This window comes from Lissotriton helveticus, chromosome 7 (assembly GCF_964261635.1).
Source record: "Lissotriton helveticus chromosome 7, aLisHel1.1, whole genome shotgun sequence".
Taxonomy (NCBI): domain Eukaryota; kingdom Metazoa; phylum Chordata; class Amphibia; order Caudata; family Salamandridae; genus Lissotriton; species Lissotriton helveticus.
Window position 1 is genome coordinate 350,209,725 of NC_136068.1, and position 19,159 is coordinate 350,228,883.

Consider the following 19,159-nt stretch of genomic DNA (forward strand, 5'->3'; position numbering starts at 1 on the left):
TCAATCAAGGGGTTGTTAAGTGCCTGCTTCACTGTGGAGGGAGAGAGATGTCAAGTAACTAGCTCTATCTCCATGTCCAAGACGCCGACAGCTCTTTGTAAAAAAGTGTCCATAGTTGACTCAGTGTTCGTAGGTGTTTTTGACAACTCTCCTGCTTGCTTACACCTCCCCATGACGACGTGCCCAACCAGCCTCAAATTGTTCAGGCTGTATACTACCGCTGCTTGCAAACCCTGTAAGGTTTGTTAGGCTGGTTTGCGGCTTGCATAAAAAATATCGCTCACAAGCTAGATTACAGGCTGCGCGAGGAAGCCATAACATGGACGACAACAGGACAATGAAGAAAGTCTATTAGTTAGAAGGCCCCCAGTAGACAGTAGACAAGGTGCCTGTACAAGTGCAAACACAGCAAAAACCATGATGATGGAATAACATCAGGGTTGGCCTGAGTTAAAGAAAAAAGGACATAGGGACCCTACCTGTCTCCACTGGGGGTCCCAAAAATCCAAGTGTCTTTCCTCACGGTCCTGAGTCAGCTACTAAAAGCCGATAAAAATTCACCACAACCATAGACCAAGGAGGATGGGCCAGCCCATCCTCTTCCGGGCACTGACGGGCACTGACGGGCGCGGACGGGCCTGTCCTTGCCCCGGGCTTTGCCTGGGCATGTCCCACGCCATGGGAGAAATAACAGACTTTTAAGTGCGCTGTCCGGGAAACAGCAGTGACAGAACAAGATTCTGGGACAGCGAGTCCCTCGGCAGCCTCTCTGGACCTTGCCAGCACCTCTCCAGACACCAAAGACGTCCCGCGCCGCAGGAAAAGTAACGCACTTTTAAGTGTGCAGCGCGGGAAACAGTGGTGGCAGTACAGGATTGTGGGACAGCGAGTCCCTCAGCAGCCTCTCCGGACCATGTCAGCACCTCTCCAGACAGCAAAAACGCCCCCAGCGCCACTGCTGGTGCACTTTGTGTGCCAAACCAGATCCCCCCCCTTTGCCCTCAGTCTAACACCCGGAGCTTTGCTCCCACAACCTTGTGGCCTGCTCATGAGCAACCACCAACAGCATGCCCCCTATCCCTCATTGGATAACATTGGGCCTCAACACTCTGCACCTGCCTGCCCTAGTTCCGCTGAGGGTGCTTGAAGAGTACATCCTTGACCCTGGGGGAACCCTAGGGCTAACCCCAGAATACCAACAGCCACAAATAAATACCTGCAAACCGTTAACTTAATTTCCTTCTATAGGATTTCACGACTGCTTTTCCTTAAATTCTTTTAAAGTGTGGAGTTGGTTTGTATGAAACCTTGAAAAACTGTAAAACGTGAATTACTTACCTTTTGTCTAAGGAATGTTTGTGTGATATCTAGGCATATCACACTGATTTGCAAAAGTAATTCAAAAAGTAATCCAATAAGTAACGTGTACTGTAATGTACAAAGTAACTAAAAAGTAATTTCAAACTATTGACTTACCTGTAACTCAACCTACTGCATTTGATCCTGAATTGCACTGTACATCACTGCATAAGATTTTGCAAAGTACAATTTCACTTAACCTGCACAAGGCTGATGATAATACTGCACAAGGCTTGGCTTGGTTCTAGAAATAAAATAACGAAATAATATTTTTTGTTATAAACAAATTGGTCTGAGTTCAGTCTTTGAGTGTGTGATATCATTTCTTACATGAGTGTGTACAACAAATGCTTAAAACTACCCTCTGATAAAGTCTTACTGCTCGCCCACACTACCATAAATAGAGAGTAAGGTGCTATCTACCTTTACCTCTGCCTACCTTTTGGGGTTTACCTGGACTCTTTGCACACTATACCTTACTTTGGTATAGTATATGCAGAGCCAGCTTCTTACACATATGACATAACTGTTGCACAGGCTTATTGAATGTCTGCCAGTAGCTGGTGTTGTCCCACTAGTATACCTTCAGAAGTGTTGCGTTTTTTATTAAAAATGCAGCAGTCTTGTTAATAAGTGCTGACACTGTTTCAGAAGCATTACACTAATTTCCATGTGTGCCGGTGTGGTCCAATAGAAAGTCTGCTGTTTTTTATCACTCAACATTTGTACAGTTCTCTTACAATTTAAACGTTTGTTAGTGCTATAGATTATGGGATAAGGGAATTGTTGGGATTATTCAGTGACGAGGACACTTTTACCTCAAAATAAAAGGTGATGTTAAGTTTTTGATGATTAATGGCAAAGCATTTAAAAGTTTAGATCCAAGAATAGAGGAGCTTTGTTATTAAAAGCAGGAACCTTAAGGACATGGGGGAAAGGTGAGCAGAGGCATACAGAAGAATAGCATGTTCAATTTTTAGTGAATAGAAAGTTGGGTGATAAGCCGTACAAACATTTATGAACCAAACAAAGTATCTTTAAATCGATCCTCTCCATGATTATGGAGCCAGCGTAACTCTGTTCGGAGAGGCCTTGCTTTTACAAAGCGAGGAGATGAGGTCATAAGTCTGGCAATTTGATTTTGTATTTGTATTGATTGACGTTGGAGAGAGGATTTGTTAATGCCCAGATAGAGAGCATTACAATAATAATTCAAAGTGCTTAAGAGTGATACGATGGCTGTTTTACTTTCATCCAAGGTCAAGTAAGGTATAATGGGTTTATCTTGGGCCTCTGTAGGATGCAGGAAGGAATCACTGAAGATATCAGACTCTCTCTTCTAAGTTGGGGGTCTATTTTTACAACTCGACTTTTAAAGCTTTTGCTGTGGGTGGGGGTTTGGAAGAAGGTCATATAACCTGGGTGGAAATTGTGAGGATCAGGCATAGCACTGTCTTGTCCATGTTTGTCTTAAACCAGTTGTTATCCATCCACATTTTGACTTTGAAGATACCTTATTTAAGTGGAGTAGAGTCACACTAGTTGTCTGATAAGGGACACATAATTTGCGTATCTATCATCTGCTTAAAGCAAAATAGATTTCAAAGAAAAGCGGTCATAGTCTGTAATGTACACTAGACCAAAGAGAGGATATCACTTATCCCTGGGGAATATCTGTATTTACCTCTTAGGCAGAGGAAGTATAGGGTCCCAGGACGATCTTTTGTGTTTTGGTGTTGAGAAAAAAGATGTACCAGTCTAAGGCCTTCCCTATTCAGCCACACACAGGAAGAGCCTTTTTATCAAAAGGTTGTGTTCAACTATGTCTAAGGCTGCTGACAAATTTAAAAACACCAAAGCTCTGGAACATTTTTGGGCAGCAGCCAAGTAAAGTTAGTTGCTACTGTTGAAGCCCTTTCTGTGCTTCTCATAGGCCGAAAGCCAGTTTGAGTATCATGGATGAAGGAGTTAGTCTCTAGTTTGGATAAATGTTGTGAGACTTTATGATTTTCTATTATTTTAGTGACTGCTGTTGTAGGGTTATTGGCCTCTAGATGGATGTGTTGGTGGGGTCTAGATTCCGTATTTTAGGAGGGGTTCTAAGATTCCAGATTCAGGGTTACTTGTAACCGTTTCGGAATTCAGAAAAAGATAAACTGTGGCCTTGCTAGATTTCATTAAACAAGGAATTTTGAAGTGAATAATCTTAATAGGGACTGGGTCTGATGGGGAGTCTTCTTTACATTTGGTAGCTAAAAGCTCAATATGGGACACAGAGGTTGTGTAATAGCAAGATAACATAGCAGTAGGCCCAAAGGACCCTTGGTTGAGCTATCACGGCTTCTAAATTTAGGTTTGGACTGTAGTTCAAGGACCTGCTCTTCATGTTGAGTTGGAGGGGAGGGGGGGAGGGGGGGGGGGCAGAGGTTGAAAAACACTGCTCTATATTGTTTCAAATCAGAGCAATCTTATTTAAAAAGAAAAATTAATCCGGGCCATATTATACAAGTGCCCTGGGGGCGCACAGGTAGTGTGTGCCCTCTTTGCATGCCCCTGGGCACTTTTGTACAGAAGTGGCCGCAGATGCTTATGCGGCCCCTTCTGTAATACTGATGGACCTGGTGCTTTATGTGCTCAAGCGCTATCTTTAGAGGATGTTCCCTCATTTGCATGGTGGCGTGCTCCATGCAAATGAGGAAATCCCTTTGCCTCTACCCCTGCACCCTGTTATAGATGCAGGCGCAGAGGCAAAGAAGCTCTCCGGAGGCGCACTGACAGTGCGCCACCTTAAAGGTGGGGCATTGTCAGTGCAGCCCCTGATGGCAGCCTTCTGGGCTGGGGAAAGGGGGTCCCATGGATTCCGCCAGTCATCCCTTTGTAGGCGGGTGCAGTCAGTCACTCACAGCTCCACCTGCAAGGGGCTATCTTTTCCCCCTTCAAAGTGCACGTGGGTTGCCGCCTGCACTGTGAAAGCACGGAGTTGCTTCAAAGAAGCCGCTCTGTTTTACCGATGAATGCATTGCCCTGGGAGAAGCACAAGTTCGCTGCTGCCCTGGGGGCAGCGCATTCATCATAATTAAGGCTCCCTGTTTTCCGTTTTTACAGATAAATACAGACCGGAAACATTCATTTTCTTGTCTGTATTTATTTTTTAAATGTGGATAAATGCGGAAATTGGGTTGCTTTTTGAGTAATTCTAAATACTGTCTGCCACTGCCACGCCAATAGATGTGTGGATTGATAGATAAGGAGGTTAATAAAGAAAGGAATTTTAGTGAAGAGGCTTTACCAGCAGTAGATATACGCAAGGCTGATACGGAAATTTGCAGGTTTTCATACAAGTGCAATGATTTAACTTCAGCAGGTGTTCCTAGCACTGAAACCTGGCAGACATTCAAGTATGAGTGCATATTTATTGGTTAAATAAATGTGGAAATATACTAATTCCTGCTTAATTTTTCCACAAAACCCAAAATAAATATTGATAATTACAGTTAAAATTAGAAAAAAATAAATATGGGTAAATACAGACAGAAATGGCAAATAAAAATTGTTCATGAAACCGGGAGCCCTAATCATAATACAGCGCATTTTCCTTCATTGCACCAGGCACACCTTTTAAATGGTGTGCCCAGCGCAATGAAGGAATATGCACTGCATGTATAATACGGCCCCAGGTGGTCGTTAAGTTCTTAGGATGGAGCGATTTGGGGCGAAAAGCCTGCAGGGTTTAAGGGCTCTTTTAAAAATGAAATGTCTTTCTAGCAGCTACTAGCTGTGACTCTGCAGTTGGAGTATATTCTCTGCCAGTTGAAGAAAGTGCTTTCTTGTATCAGAGCAATTTGGTTTCGAAATGCAACTTGTAATCTTCGGCATATGTGGAATGCCATTTGGGTTCAGCTTCTCCACTTTAGAGTATATGGTCGTAGAGAAAAGATATGAACAAGGGAGAACAATTTGATTTTCCTTTAGGCTTTCTGATTCTCTTACAGCAGAGTTAGATGTGGAAGAGAGCCAGTTGTATGCATAGTAGCCTCTGAATGGGCAATCTATTTTAGAGGGGTTATGTAAGGCTTCACATAAGGCATGCAAGCTGATTGTGTTCCAGTGTTTGTGCACCTTTAGTTGGTTTTCAACAGGCACCAACTTATTTGTATTAGAGGACATAAGAGTGATTAGGGGATTGATCTCTACCCAGGGTGTCACTTGAAGATTGTGAAGAAGCCCTGGGGACTCTCATATAACGTGATATGCCTGTTGGGAGGGAATATTCATCATTTGAAAAGGGCCACAATCCTCACAGTGCATTTCAAGCATAGAGTGCGACGCACAGAGTTCCATATCTAGGTGAAAGTTAAAATCACCTAAAATTGATAGGTATTTATTCTCCGTGATAAACGTGGGAATTACTTCAATAGCTAATTCTTTGAATATCCAAGGAGTGGAATAGGCGAGTGGAATTTGACCATTGTTTTCATAGTGTCATGGAGGTTTAATTTCTGCATACTAATAATGTTGAAAGACTCGTGTTCAAAATTGCCATTCCTCCTCCATGTTTGTCACCAGGTCTGTGCCTAGTCTGCTTAGTTAGAAGAGCCCAAATCAGAAAAGTGCCAATCTTTCAGCTATGTTTCGATTAGGCACATGGTGTCTAAAGTTGCTTGGGATTTAGTCAATAGGCTAGTTCATAGGCTTGTTTAGGTCATAAGTGGATGTTGAGAAAATCTCTGGTCGCATCGTAATATGTTGAGAGAGGAGAGAAAGACGTGCGCTTCAGGTTGCTGGAGGGCTTAGCATTATTACATTTAGACTTGTTTATCTGTAGATGTTTAGCAACTGAGACTTTTTAGTTGTGCAAGTGAGTATGTGAATGGTGGTGACTTGTCCAGGGCATGGCAAATTGATATGCTGGCTATCCAACCTTGTCCCCATCCCATGGTCCATACAAGCCAGAAAAGGCCCAACAGGTGTGTCTTTGGCTATGTGTATATATAGTGGAGGTTAGGCCTAGGCGTGCTTGAAAACAGCTAGAGTGTGAGAACTGTTAGGATTGGCGAAAATAGAGCAGGCGGCGAGCACTATGACGGGGCTGAAGCCATCATGTTCATACATTTAGACAGCCAAAAGGAGAGAAAACACGAGAAAAAACAAGCTTTAGTGAAGGCAGTAGGCCTCACCTTTTGTACCTATTGCCTTTACCAGTACTGTTTGGGGCTGGGAATTTGAGTGGGGGAAAGCACACAAAGAAGAAAGCATCACGTAGGGCCTGGTGAGTTTCCGTGGGTCGGTGGAATGGGGAGCATGGAGAGAGCAGCACAGATTTCATAGGGTGAAGGAAGTGCAGGAATTAGAGAAACATCGAGTGTGGTTGGTTGAAATGGGTTTGGGGCAACGAAGCACATAAGAGCACAGGGTGGACTTTGCAATGGGGAAGGCCGATGAGGTTGCAAGTAGCACGAAGCTATGGGAGGTGTTCTCCAGGGGACTGAGAGGAACTCAAAGGAATTAGCAAGACAAGCCTAATGAGAGTTGGGGGTAGGGGTGTTTGCAGGGGTGGGAAGCACACGATGGAAAGAGCAACACGGGGCTGTGGGGTGATTTTTATGGGGGTCAGGGGTAAGAGAAGAGAAGCATATAACTGATAGAGGCCAACACAGAGCGCGGGGGAGAACCACATGAAGAAGAGACCAGTACATGAATGCAGGAGCATTTTTCAGGGGAGAAGCACAGATGGGGGAGCAACCTTGGGTGCAGGAGATGGCAGCGGGCACACATGAGAGAGAAAGCAATACTGAGCCCGGGACACGGGATATGGTGGGGGTGCAGCAGAGAACTAGGAAACACTGCACTCTCATGGAGTGATTAATGCAAAGGAGTTCCCTAAAACTGCGCAGTGGAAGGTTAAAAGTCATCCAAACAAAAGGATGGTAAAGAGGCTATGCACCAGGGGAGGACAAACATGGAATGGGCAAGGAAAGCCGTGAATAAGAAGCAAACAAAAAAGTATCACAATAAAATTAACCAACAGTATACAGTGAGTGGGCTGAAACCCTTTGCAACCAAACCGTTCTTGGTAAGCCATTTGCAAGCTGACAGATTGTGCTGTCTGGTAGGCGAGACCAAAAAAGTAAGAGAAAGTAAACGTAGTCCACATTATACTAAAATATGAAAAAGGGGATAAAGCACCCGGTGCCGTAATATGTGAAAAATCAGCAAGCATACTTGCAAAAATGCATATCTATAAAACGATTTAATTATTTTTTCTAGATCACCAAATCACCGTCTTAGGTTACCTCCTAATCTAATGTGGGCCATATGTTTATAGTATGTAGATTAAATCTCTGCATGCTCAGAAACAACCGGAATACTAGATTGCAAACTTTTCCAATTGAGTGTTGTAGTTTTGTTGAGAAGTGAGTTGGCTCATTATAAGTGAACCAGTACTGCTGAGAAATGTTGCTGTTTTCAATTGACAATAGACTTCTCTACATAGGAGCGTGCAAGTTGCTGTTAATTAATCACTGTTTATTGTCCCTCGACATAAGCGATCGTTGCTATTTAGGGTTGCGCAGCTTTACTTTTTCCCCTCAATTTCCTACCTTGCCATTCCCCCCCCCCCTTCTATCTGACTGTGCGTGTTTTTTTTCTGTGGCTTTCAGGACCGTCAGACCACCATCTCCAGTCACTTTTTGAATATTCCAGTGTATCCTTGTCCCATTATCACATATCCCCCATATTTTCTGTGCTCTCTCCTTGCTATGCATGAATTAGCAGAAGGGAGCCATGTTGCTCTAATGTATTGATGGCTGTATTGAAAAGGCATACTGCTTCCCTATTGGTCAGAGCACCATTTGGAAAGGAGCAGCCTAAAGAGAATCTCTAGGCTTGACCGGCCAGAAGATGAACTAAGGCAGCAGAAAGAAGTACTCTTGATCTTAACATTCATGCCATCTTGTCTTGCTTTTTTATATTGACAGCCATGTCCGAGGATGAAGTGAGCATGTGGATCAAAGGGCTGAACTGGTTGGTGGCGGATACCTTGAAGGCAACAACCCCACTGCAGATTGAAAGGTAACTCACAACATGTGTGCTTCTTAGTTCCACCACTTGTTACAGCACTGCAGTGATCCCTTCCTTGTTGAATCAAGGTAATCCTACATATTTTCAGAAGCTTTTAAATCTTCAGCAGACCAGTCCCTTTAAAAAAGAATTTTTTTATAAACACGTACGTCATTTTAAAGAGCTTACAGATGAAAGATTATCTGATTAATGCGGTGTGCAGATGTATGTTTCAGCAGATGTTCTATCAAATATATGTTCTACATGTTTGTATTTTACTGTTTTTGTTCTTCTCAACTTTGTGGGACCCCCTGACCACCTCCGTCTACCCTTACTATCCCCGATTGGTTGCCGTCACACAATCCCTTATCCAGCACCCGACGTATAAAACTATATTTGTAACCCTTTGCCCATCATTTATGCAGCAAGATTGTTTTGTCCAGCCATCATCTGGCTCATTGCGGAGGCTATTAACTGTGGAACTAAAACCGCTATGATTGGGGGGCGTGGCCAAGCAGCATGGCCGACAGGACGTGAGCTCTGCCAGCTCCCGTCCTGCGGACCCAAAAATCCTATAGTATATCCTGCCCAGGCTCCGGTGTGCCACCCTGAGCGACCGGAAATATCCCTGAAGGTGCGGGGACCATACTTGCCGAATCCCGGCTGGCGGGAGCAGCGGAGTGGCCGCGGAGCAGCCCCGGTGATCCGGGAGCGGCCGCCTCACCTACGCGAGCCCGTGGGCTGGGCCTGATCGGCCGGGAGAGGCCATTTCCTGGAGTGCTCCGGTGGGCCAGCGGGGGACTTGAGGAGTTTGTCCCGGGTCTGGATCCTGACCCGGGGGACGGCGCTGTGAGCGGTGGAGTGGTGGACGGCGCCGGCCCGAGAGACACACCGTGAGGAGTCTCGGCCCCGGTGCAACAGATCGCGAGCACCGGTTGGAGGACAGGGGGGTCCGGACCCGCGAGGGCGCCCTGGCGTGCGCCTGCCCGGCTGTGCGGCTGCCTGCCTGGGAGAGGGTCTGCCGCCCCGGAGCGGGGGAGCGACTGGAGAGCTGAGGACCGGAGCGTGCCCCTCCCCCACCGGGCCGCCATCTTGGAGTCGGTCGTCAGGCCGTGGGCGCCGGAGTGACCGGAGGTGCCTGCAGGTCCGGGTCCCAGAAGAAGCTGCGTGGCCGTGAGGTGAGAGCGGGCTGGGGGCCCAGAGGAGCGCAGACGGGCGGAGGGGACGGCGCAGACACGAACACTGAGCCCCTGACGGATCACGCGGGGCCGGCATAGTTCTCCCGGGCCTACCTGCATCCTGGAGCGCAGGGGGGGAGGGGCGCAAGACCCCCCCACTGATTACCGACGGGGCCTTGATCCTCTGAGGACTCTACTGGTCGAGGGGCGCAGATTGGACTCCTGATTGCAGAGCCGAGGTGGGGCGCCTGGGGGGCCCCCCCTTCCTGACTGCTGGCTGGGAGATCGGGGCGTGTGACCTACTCCGCCCATACAAGCTGGGTGCGGAGAGTGGAGGGGCCTCCTACCTGTGGAGCCCGACTAGACGAGGGGACACAGCGCCGCACCCACTGGGGGCCACAGGGACCCTTGACGAGATCGCGCCACCCGGCTGGCGGGGTGTGGTTACCGGATTTCTCCTTGCTGGGCCACGACGCTTCCTGACAGTGCCTGCGGTGTCTGGGCCTTGCCTGCGACAGGAGTGTTGGGGGAGTGTGGAAGCCAGACTGACTGTGCAAGGCTGGGAGCTCGGGCGCGACTCCACACGGAACTTTTCACAGACTGGGTGAAGGCGAGATTGGGCTTGCTGCTGCTTTAAAGGCAGGCCATCCCCACATTGGGATCATTCCAAAGATGCGTAAGGACAAGGCGACCCGAGCGTCACAGGCCAACACGATCACCCAGTACGCCACGCAGAGACTGCCGCCCCAAAGGATTACACGCCAATCAGGCCAGGATGAGGAGCCAGGGGGCTCCGGTGAGCCCACCCGTGCGGAACTCCTAAAGGCTATCCAGGGCTCCCACTCAGCGTTGGAGAGGCAAATAGAAACGGTCTCCATCGACGTCAATCTCCTGCGGACGGACCTCCGCAAGGTGGCGGACAAAGTCACAGATGCGGAGGCCAATATTGAGCAGCTACAGGGGGAGGTGGCCTCTCTCCGGAAGACGGTCACACACCTTACAGCGACGACTGGAGCTTTGGAACGGAGAGCTGAGGACGCGGAAGGGAGGGCCCGTCGCAGCAACATTAGAGTCCTGGGGGTACCGGAGAGAATGGAGGCGGGAGATCCTGAACGTTTCCTGGAAACATGGATTAGAGCGAAGCTGTGCCCGCAGGGCCTTTCGGAAGTGTTTGTCATCGAGAGAGCTCACCGAGCCCTGGTTCCCCCGCCACAGCCAGGGGCCCCGCCGCGAGCTCTGATTGCCAAAATATTGAATTATCGGGATCGAGACTGCATCCTGCGAGCGGCGAGGGAAAAGCCGGACCTAGCCATTGAAAATAGCCGGATTTCGATATACCCGGACTATACCCACCAAGTTCAGGAGATGAGGAAATCCTTTTTGGGGGTTAAACAGAAGCTCCGGGCGATGCAGTTGCAATATATGCTGCTGTATCCCGCCAAACTCAAGGTGCTGGCGCAGGGCAAGGCACACTTCTTTGAATCCCCGGAGGAGGTATGGGAATGGCTGGAGGTTAGAGGAGATGGGGTTCCACCGGGAGCCCGTGGTGGGTCCAAGGAGACATGGGGGAGCCGTCCCCAGCGGCAGCGGAGGCCCCGGGGCAGACTGAGACGACGCTCTACGTCGGAACACACTGAGGAACCTACAATCACAGTTGGGGCCGATGGAGGAATGCTCCTGGAACCCTTGCTGCAGGGGGCCGGGGCGGAGTCTCAAAACCCGCTGGAACCTGCGGAAATCCTGGTCCCAGACACGTTACCAGCTGCAGTGCGGGACATGGCGCCGTCGGACCTGGTGATTCAGGAGACTGGGGGAGCTGGGGCCCTGGAGGTGAATGGCCCACCCTGAGGTGATGTAGGAGCCGTATGTACTTTGTCTTTGGATGGCTTCTGTGGCTCCCGGGGTGGAAAGGGGTATAGGTGGACACTGGATTGACATTGTACCCGGAGCCACCAGACTTTGCATTGGGGGGGAGGAGAGGGGGGGCCGGTGGATTTGCAGTGTGGGAATTGATTGATGTTCGGGAGACGGGGGTACTACTGTTGGAATTGGTCCTGTGTGGTCGACTACAGTTGGTCCGGAGCCGGGAGAATTCAATGCGTGTATTGGGTCATGCGGGGAGCTGGGGGGGGGGGGTGTATGCAGTTCATAGTTGTGTGAGTGTGTGATGGGTTGTGAGGGGTGTGTGGGGAGGCTGTGCACGTCCTGGCACCAGCGGGGGAAGGGCGGGCTGACCGGTTGGGTTGTTGTCGTTATCCTGCTCGTGGGTGGGGGAGGGGGGGAATGTTTTGCTGATGTTGCAATTTTGGGGGGGGGGGGGGGGGAACGGTTTAAGAATGTTGGTATAGGCATCATGTGTATCACTGTTCAGGCCCCTAGGAGGCGGTATTTTGGCAGCAGACTGCATGGCCCGGCTGGGCACTTACAGGAAACATGGGATACAAATTTTTAACCTGGAATGTGCGTGGGTTGGGCACTTGTACCAAACCATATAGGGTCCTATCCTTCCTTCGGAGGCATGGCATTTCGATTGCATGTTTGCAAGAAACGCATCTGAATGAGGAGGGGGCGCAAAAGCTGGCTAAAAAGTGGCGGGGTCAGGTCTTTCACTCTTCCTTTTCGACGTATGCGCGTGGGGTCTTGATCTGGGTAGCGCCCGGAGTCCCCCTCGCGGTACGGTTTGCGGAGGCGGACATTGAGGGCAGGTACCTACTGCTGAGGGTGCTGTTGAATGGCAGAGACCTTACACTACTTAATACATATGCGCCTAACGTAGATGACGCGACCTTCTACCCACAAATGCAAGACGTCTTAGTGTCGGACGTGGACAGCCCTCTCCTGTGGTTCGGGGACTTTAACTGTGTCTTGGACCCTGTCCTGGATAGGCATCCTCCCCGAGCGGGGACGAAGCCTCGCATGACCGCGAGACTGCGCGAGGTCATGGCAAACTTGGGAGCGTGGATGTGTGGCGTCAGAGTCACCCGTCACAGAAACTGTACACTTGTTACACCCCTACACACGACACCCATAGCAGGCTAGATAGGATCCTCGCCGCAAATATGGATGCGTCGCACTCCCTACAGGTCACCCATCTGGCCCGCTTCCTGTCTGACCACTCCCCGGTGTTGTGCGCTATGCAGGACGTCGACCAGCCTTGCCGCCCTCGTACATGGCGGATGCCCGCCGACCTCCTACAGGACCCACTGGGCAGAGATCATGTGCAGACTGCACTCACTAATTACGTCGACCTGAACTGGGAGGGGGATGACGTGCCCCTGTCGACGAAATGGGAGGCTCTGAAGGCAGTGGTACGGGGTGAATGCATGGCTCTTACTTATGGAGTCCGCCGACAGCTGACCCGCGAACTGCGGGAGGCCGAAGAATCCCTGCGGACTCGTCAGGCCTCACCGAACCCTGGGGACCCGGAATTGGCCCTGGAGCGGGAAGCCCAGGCGCAAGTACATGATATACTTACACGACTCGACAGATACACGCTGGGTCAATTTAGACAGCGCCTCCACAGGGAGGGGGACAAATCCGGCCGATTATTGGCCTGGATTTTGAAGAAAGAAGCGGCCCCGGTTCAGATAGTTGCCCTGAGGGGCCCTGATGGGGTCATGGTCCATTCGGAGTCCGGTATATTGCGGGATCTCAAAACACACCTACAGCAGGTGTATACGGCAGATCCGTTGGTCACGGAGGCGTCCTATCAGCCTTACCTCCGAGGAGTGACTCTTCAGGCCCTTCCGAGAGAAGCGGCGGAGGAATTAGATGGGGCCCTGACCCTCCACGAGGTGCGAGTGGCTATGGCAGGCTTACCGACAGCGAAATCCCCGGGAGGAGACGGGTTTCCTTCCGAGTTCTACCACGCATTCGGGGATGTCCTCGGCCCCCTCCTCCTCCAAGTCTTCCTTGCGGCGCTGGAGGAGGGCGCTCTTCCGCCCACAATGTACCAGGGTGAGATCTGCATGCTTCTAAAGCCGGGTGGTGATGGCTATGACCCCGCGGCGTACCGCCCTATCACAATGATTAACACGGATGTCAAGATCCTGACCAAACTCTTAGCCGCTCGATTGGCGCCGCACATGGCCCAGTTAGTTCATGAGGACCAGTGTGGGTTCATCCCCGGACGCAACACCGCGATTAATCTGCGGCGATTGACCCATGTTATGCATGAGGTGCGAGGTAGAGAGGATCCCCAGGTCCTGGTGTCGATAGACTTGGCCAAGGCATTTGATACGGTTAGCTGGGGGTACCTATCGGCGGTGCTTCAACAGGTGGGATTGGGGCCCGTGTTTCGCCAGTGGATCCAGATACTATATCGGGCGCCTCGAGCCAGAGTCAAACTTGGGGCTGCACGCTCGGAGGACTGGGCGTTGGGGAGAGGCACTCGTCAGGGATGCCCCCTCTCGCCACTCCTGTTCGCCCTGGCAATTGAGCCATTGGCGGTGGAAGTCCGTACCACGATGGCCCAATGGGGAATCAAGGTGGGGAGTAATATCCACACGGTGTCCTTATATGCAGACGATGCTCTGTTTTACTTAACATCTCCGCAGGACGCCCTACCGGTTCTGCTTCAGCTACTGGACCGTTTTGGCGCAGCGTCGGGCCTGCGTATCAATGCAGGGAAGTCCTTGGTCTTCCCCCTAGCGGGATACGATGTGGATGCGCGCGGGGACTTGCCACGCCTGGGGCTGCGGTGGGAACTGGAGGCCTTCCGCTATCTGGGGATACAGGTGGCGTCGTCGGACGAACAATTGCTGGCCCGCAATGCGGATAGGGTGGTGCATTCCCTACAACAATCGGTGGCCTTCTGGAACACGTTGCCTCTCTCCCTGATGGGACGACTGGCAGTGGCGAAAATGGTGATGCTGCCGCGAGTGCTATATGTGTTGCAGAATTCACTGTGCCCACTTCCCCCGCGGATATTCCGCACTCTCAATACACTCCTTACGTCCTTACTCTGGGCAGGCAGGCGCAGTAGGGTTGCTTTGCACACGGTTGTCCGGAGCTGGGAGGAGGGGGGGTTGGAGGCACCGAGATTCGACCTCTACTACTATGCAGCTCAGCTGTTGCCAGCTGCCAGGTGGTTCGCGGATGCGGACACCTGGGAACTGCGGCTCCTCGCGGGGAGCGCGGATGCAAGAACAGTACAGATGGCCCTGATGCGCGGCAGGGGAGCGGACGCGACGCTGCCGTATATAGTGCGCCACACCGCAGCCATCTGGCAACGTGTGGTGGAAAAAATCCTACGGAGGGCCCCCTTTCACAGGGAGCTGCCGATATGGATTATGGCCCCAGTGGTGGACATGGAGGTACACATGCCATTCCATGAATGGAGAGCGGGTGGGTGCGAACTGTTGGCAGATCTCTACCCGGACGACACGTTTCTCTCTATCGAACGGGCGACGGAGACGTTCGGTCTCGGTGAGGGCCAATTCCTACATTACAGGGGCCTCCATGCGTTGGCTCGGGACACTTGGCCGCAATTCCCTGAGGTGCCCCCTGTGTCCCATACCCTCAATGTTATCCTTTCCTGTTGTAGGGGCAGGAAGCTGATAACCCTACTGTACTCGGCCATGCGGCTGGACTCCACCCCACCGGTACTCCCGGCATGGGCGGCTTGGGAGGCTGACCTGGGGGTTGTACTGGACCCGGCACAACGCAAACGCATCGGTACCCTCACCCGGAAGGTGTCGTGCAATGCACGGTTCAAACTGACACACTTTAACTTTTTACACCGAACCTATGTGACTCCGGTTGCCTTGAAGCGTATTGCCCCGGACAAGCGCGATGACTGCCCTAGGTGTGGCGCGTCGGGTGCATCATTCCTTCATCTGGCGTGGGAGTGCCCGTTGGTTCACACCTTCTGGCAATCGGTGGTGGCGCACATTCGTAAGGTTACTGAACTCCGGATGGAACTGACCCCCCTTCACTGCTTGTTAGCCTTAGTCCCCAAGCCCAGGAGGTGTAATTTGTCCTACAAAATGTTACAACTGCTTTTAGTACTGGCAAGGAGGAGGGTGGCCATCACATGGATGGGACAGAGGGCCCCAGAGATGTCGCAGTGGCTTAGAGATGTTGGGGAATGGACCGGAAGAGGTGTGGCGCCGCGGCCAGGGCGACTGACGCTGGAATCTGGGGACCACGGTTCGATCCCCGGCTCCGGCGGCAGGTTAGCCTAGCACCATGTGACTCTGGGCAATAGCTCGCTTAATCTTCCCGACGGCCCCCAGCGCCTAGAGACCCTTACGGGTGATTGTGCGCTTTACAAATGTGGACTTTACTTTACTTTTATCCTGGCGGAGGAAACCTTTATGCAAACAGTACGTAGGGATGTGAAGTTGCAGGACGACCTGCTTGCGTGGAGAATGATGCGAGAGGTGGGAGAGGCAGCCGAGGACTCGGATGGAACAAGCGCGGAGTTGTTCACCCCTGGGGACACAGGGTCTGAGGATGAGGGTGGTGGGGAGGGTGAGGGAGGGCAGTGAGTCGGGGGAGTGCCTGTCCGCACATGTAGGATACACCTGTGAGGAATTGTGTTTTAGTATCTGTACGTTTCATGCCTAATATACGTAATGATCGCTGCTTTATCTGCCGATGGGAGTGCCATAATGAGGTGAACGACCTGTGTACACATGTTTTAGTCACAAATGCCGAAGTTTTTTGGGGGGGGCTCCATTGGGGAGTTGGGGGGTAACCTGTATAAAAGAAAAAGCAGATTAGAATATCCTGCCGCGCAGTTACATAGCTAGGTTCAAGGCCTGGCTTCCATGCTACCACCTGCCGCCGCCCGGCCTTCGGGTTGTGGGCTGAGGGGCCGTGTACACAGCAGAATGTTATTGGCTATAATGTCGTTGCTTTTTTGTACCTGTCGGCGCAACTGTTATATACTATCATTGTCTGCAACAAAAATAAAGTTAAAAAAAAAAAAAAAAACGCTATGATTGCTATAAAATAAGAGACTCCTCACATAAGCAACAGAGACCGCATCACTGATGTATACTGCGGGGCACAGGCTTCTCCTCATCGATGTACTCCTATTGTGCAGGGATTAAGGGCTGCCCGTCAAACCATGCGTCAGCCAATGTATTAGCTTGGTTTCTACTGTGTTCTTAGCCATGTCACATCCCTGCTTAGTATTGAATTTATTTTGGTTCTCTGTTCAGAGAGCCATCCTACAGCTCATCAGTCTATTAATAGTTACAAAATGTGTCTTAGGGGCCATCCACACTTTAAATGTATATGTAACCTAGGCGCATGATTAAAATACATCGTTACATGTTGCATCTGGCCAACATGTTTACTGGCTGCATCTCCTTGTGTCAAATTAAACAGGACCAGAGGGTCAAAGTATCACCCAATAGTAATAAACTAACTGTCTACAGGGTGGAAGCCTATTAGTGGTCAGGGTATCCAACGTTTAAAAAATAATGTTACTTTTGACGATCTGCTGTGATGGTGGTCTCTGGCAGCGCGTGAGATAGCCCTCCTGCTTCACAAATGAGCCTGATGGGGCTTTGCTCTCCGAAGCTGAAAGCAGCAGAACTTTCCTCAGTTTCACTGGCACTCCAGAGGTGACAGGATTCAGTGCCTTACCTCTAAATCCATACAAGTTGAGGTTCTACATGAAGCATGCCCGCTAAATCAGACTTGGACATGAATACATACACTTTGGCTCAGTTAGAGGAGGCATGTGATCTTATGTGTAAGTTAAATAGTAGAGGGCAGAAGAGAAAACAGCACCATGGCCATCCTCCAAGTGTTCAGGCTCATATAATAGCATGCTGCTATTCCAAGACTACAACACAAGAGTTAGCATAGTATTAGAAGCTGCAATCATTTGAACCTACTTGTTTGAGGATTTAACGCTTTACATCCCTCCATGAGACAGCAGACAGCTAGACCACATTCAGTATGTTCAAAAATATGCTTTATTCGATCTTGTGAAATACAAAAATCATAAAAGCCACAGTTTAAAAACAACAGATTTTCAAATAACATAAGTTCTATATATACACTGTTTCTTCCATAATTCCTCGACCACATTCAGTAACAGGAAAGGCTAGGGGAAAACTGTGACATTGGTTTAGACTAAGGAATGCATTGTAAGTCAAAAATGCAGTAAGTGCAGGTCATAATTGTACCTTCTGTTCATTCAAATTTGAATTCTCGGAAACTTCTATTGAAGCTATGTTACCACGCAACTCTAGGAACAGATAGGAGGTTGGTTAGTGCTGGCTTTTGTTAAATAGTTAACACGAAACATAGATTCACACTCCTGTTTACTTACTAAACAAAAGCTTTCTCAAGCAACAGTGTTCTTGATTTTGCCTAAAATGTTGACTCTGTTGCTTAGCAGAACTTGAAAACAAAGAATTAATTGGGCTTTGGAAAAAGTAAGGTGTGCGATCCACTGATTAGATTCTTTTAGTTAGCTATTAGAGACTGCTTTGCAACTTTTAGAGAAAGCATATTTCCAACATTGAAAACGTTGGAGGGAATGGGTAGTCATGAGAGATGCAAATCTTTTGCCTCAGACTCTTACCTAGAGATTGCATTCCCAAGGGTCAGAAATTGGGCAGCCCACTCAACATCATCTGGTGAAAGGTTGACGATAAGAAGTGGTTGGGTGGCAAATTCATGAAATGTTGAATTTAAGACTACATTGAGATTCAGTAATGCTTACCCTGTAATACTGTCCTGGGGATTCTTCTTTCACCTGCCACTGTTATCCTTGTTTGGCTTACCAAACTATCGTGCAGTGGCAGAAGACTTTTAGGAGCCACTCTGGGAGGCGGGCCAAACTCAGTTTGAGGCTTATAGCCTATTGTGCAATAGGTGCTCTGCACCTCACTGAGGCACAGTGAGGGCGAAAGCCGACTGTGGTTGCTTGTGTCCTCACGCTGAGATGTTGCAGCTGGGCAGTTTGTACAGGACTGCCTGTTTAGGGGAGGGTCTAGTCTGATTTAAATATGATTGGGCCTGTTTGGCGATGGCGCAGAAAGCAAAAAATAAGCAATGGTGTGAATGACACCCATTGCAGTACCATTGCTTGTGATTAATACAAGCATTCCACCCATCACACTATTATTTTGCTCTGTTACTTATATCCTCGGTGATACTATAGGAGAAGTTAGTATGACTAGACATGTATCCTGTAGCTCGGTGTGCTGTAGGAACTCGGGCACAATTTATACTGTCCTTCACTGAAGAGACCCATTGAAGCAGAAAGTAGTCTAAGGTTGCTGCTTATGTTCCAATTCTAACAGGATCTGGCCTGGTGGTGCAGACTGGACTGTCTTTGATACCTAGACTGTTTTGCATGTGGCTGGACAACCCTCTCCATAATGGCACTGTGAGCAGGAAACAATGGAGGGAATGCTACCCAGAGCTACAGTAGTGGTTATAACATTTTTATTTTACTCTGTTGAGGAAGGCTGCAACACGTTTCAGGTGAGGAGGCCAATACTTATAGGTGGTCTAAACACACAAAGGCGAGTGGAAGGAGAAAGGGTTTCAGATACACACTTTCAAATTCAATGTTTACACAAAGACATATC

At 49.6% G+C, this 19,159-nt stretch overlaps 1 protein-coding gene across 2 annotated transcripts in view; it reads left to right on the forward strand.

Annotated features, from left to right (window-relative positions):
• The window catches only part of PLCG1 (phospholipase C gamma 1), a 595,860-nt gene that overhangs the window by 217,054 nt on the left and 359,647 nt on the right, over window positions 1-19,159 (forward strand). For both annotated transcript variants that reach the window (XM_078652159.1, XM_078652158.1), the window contains exon 3: window positions 8,337-8,430. In XM_078652159.1, coding sequence (XP_078508285.1) covers window positions 8,337-8,430 — 94 coding nt within the window. The remainder of the gene's footprint in view (window positions 1-8,336; window positions 8,431-19,159) is intronic.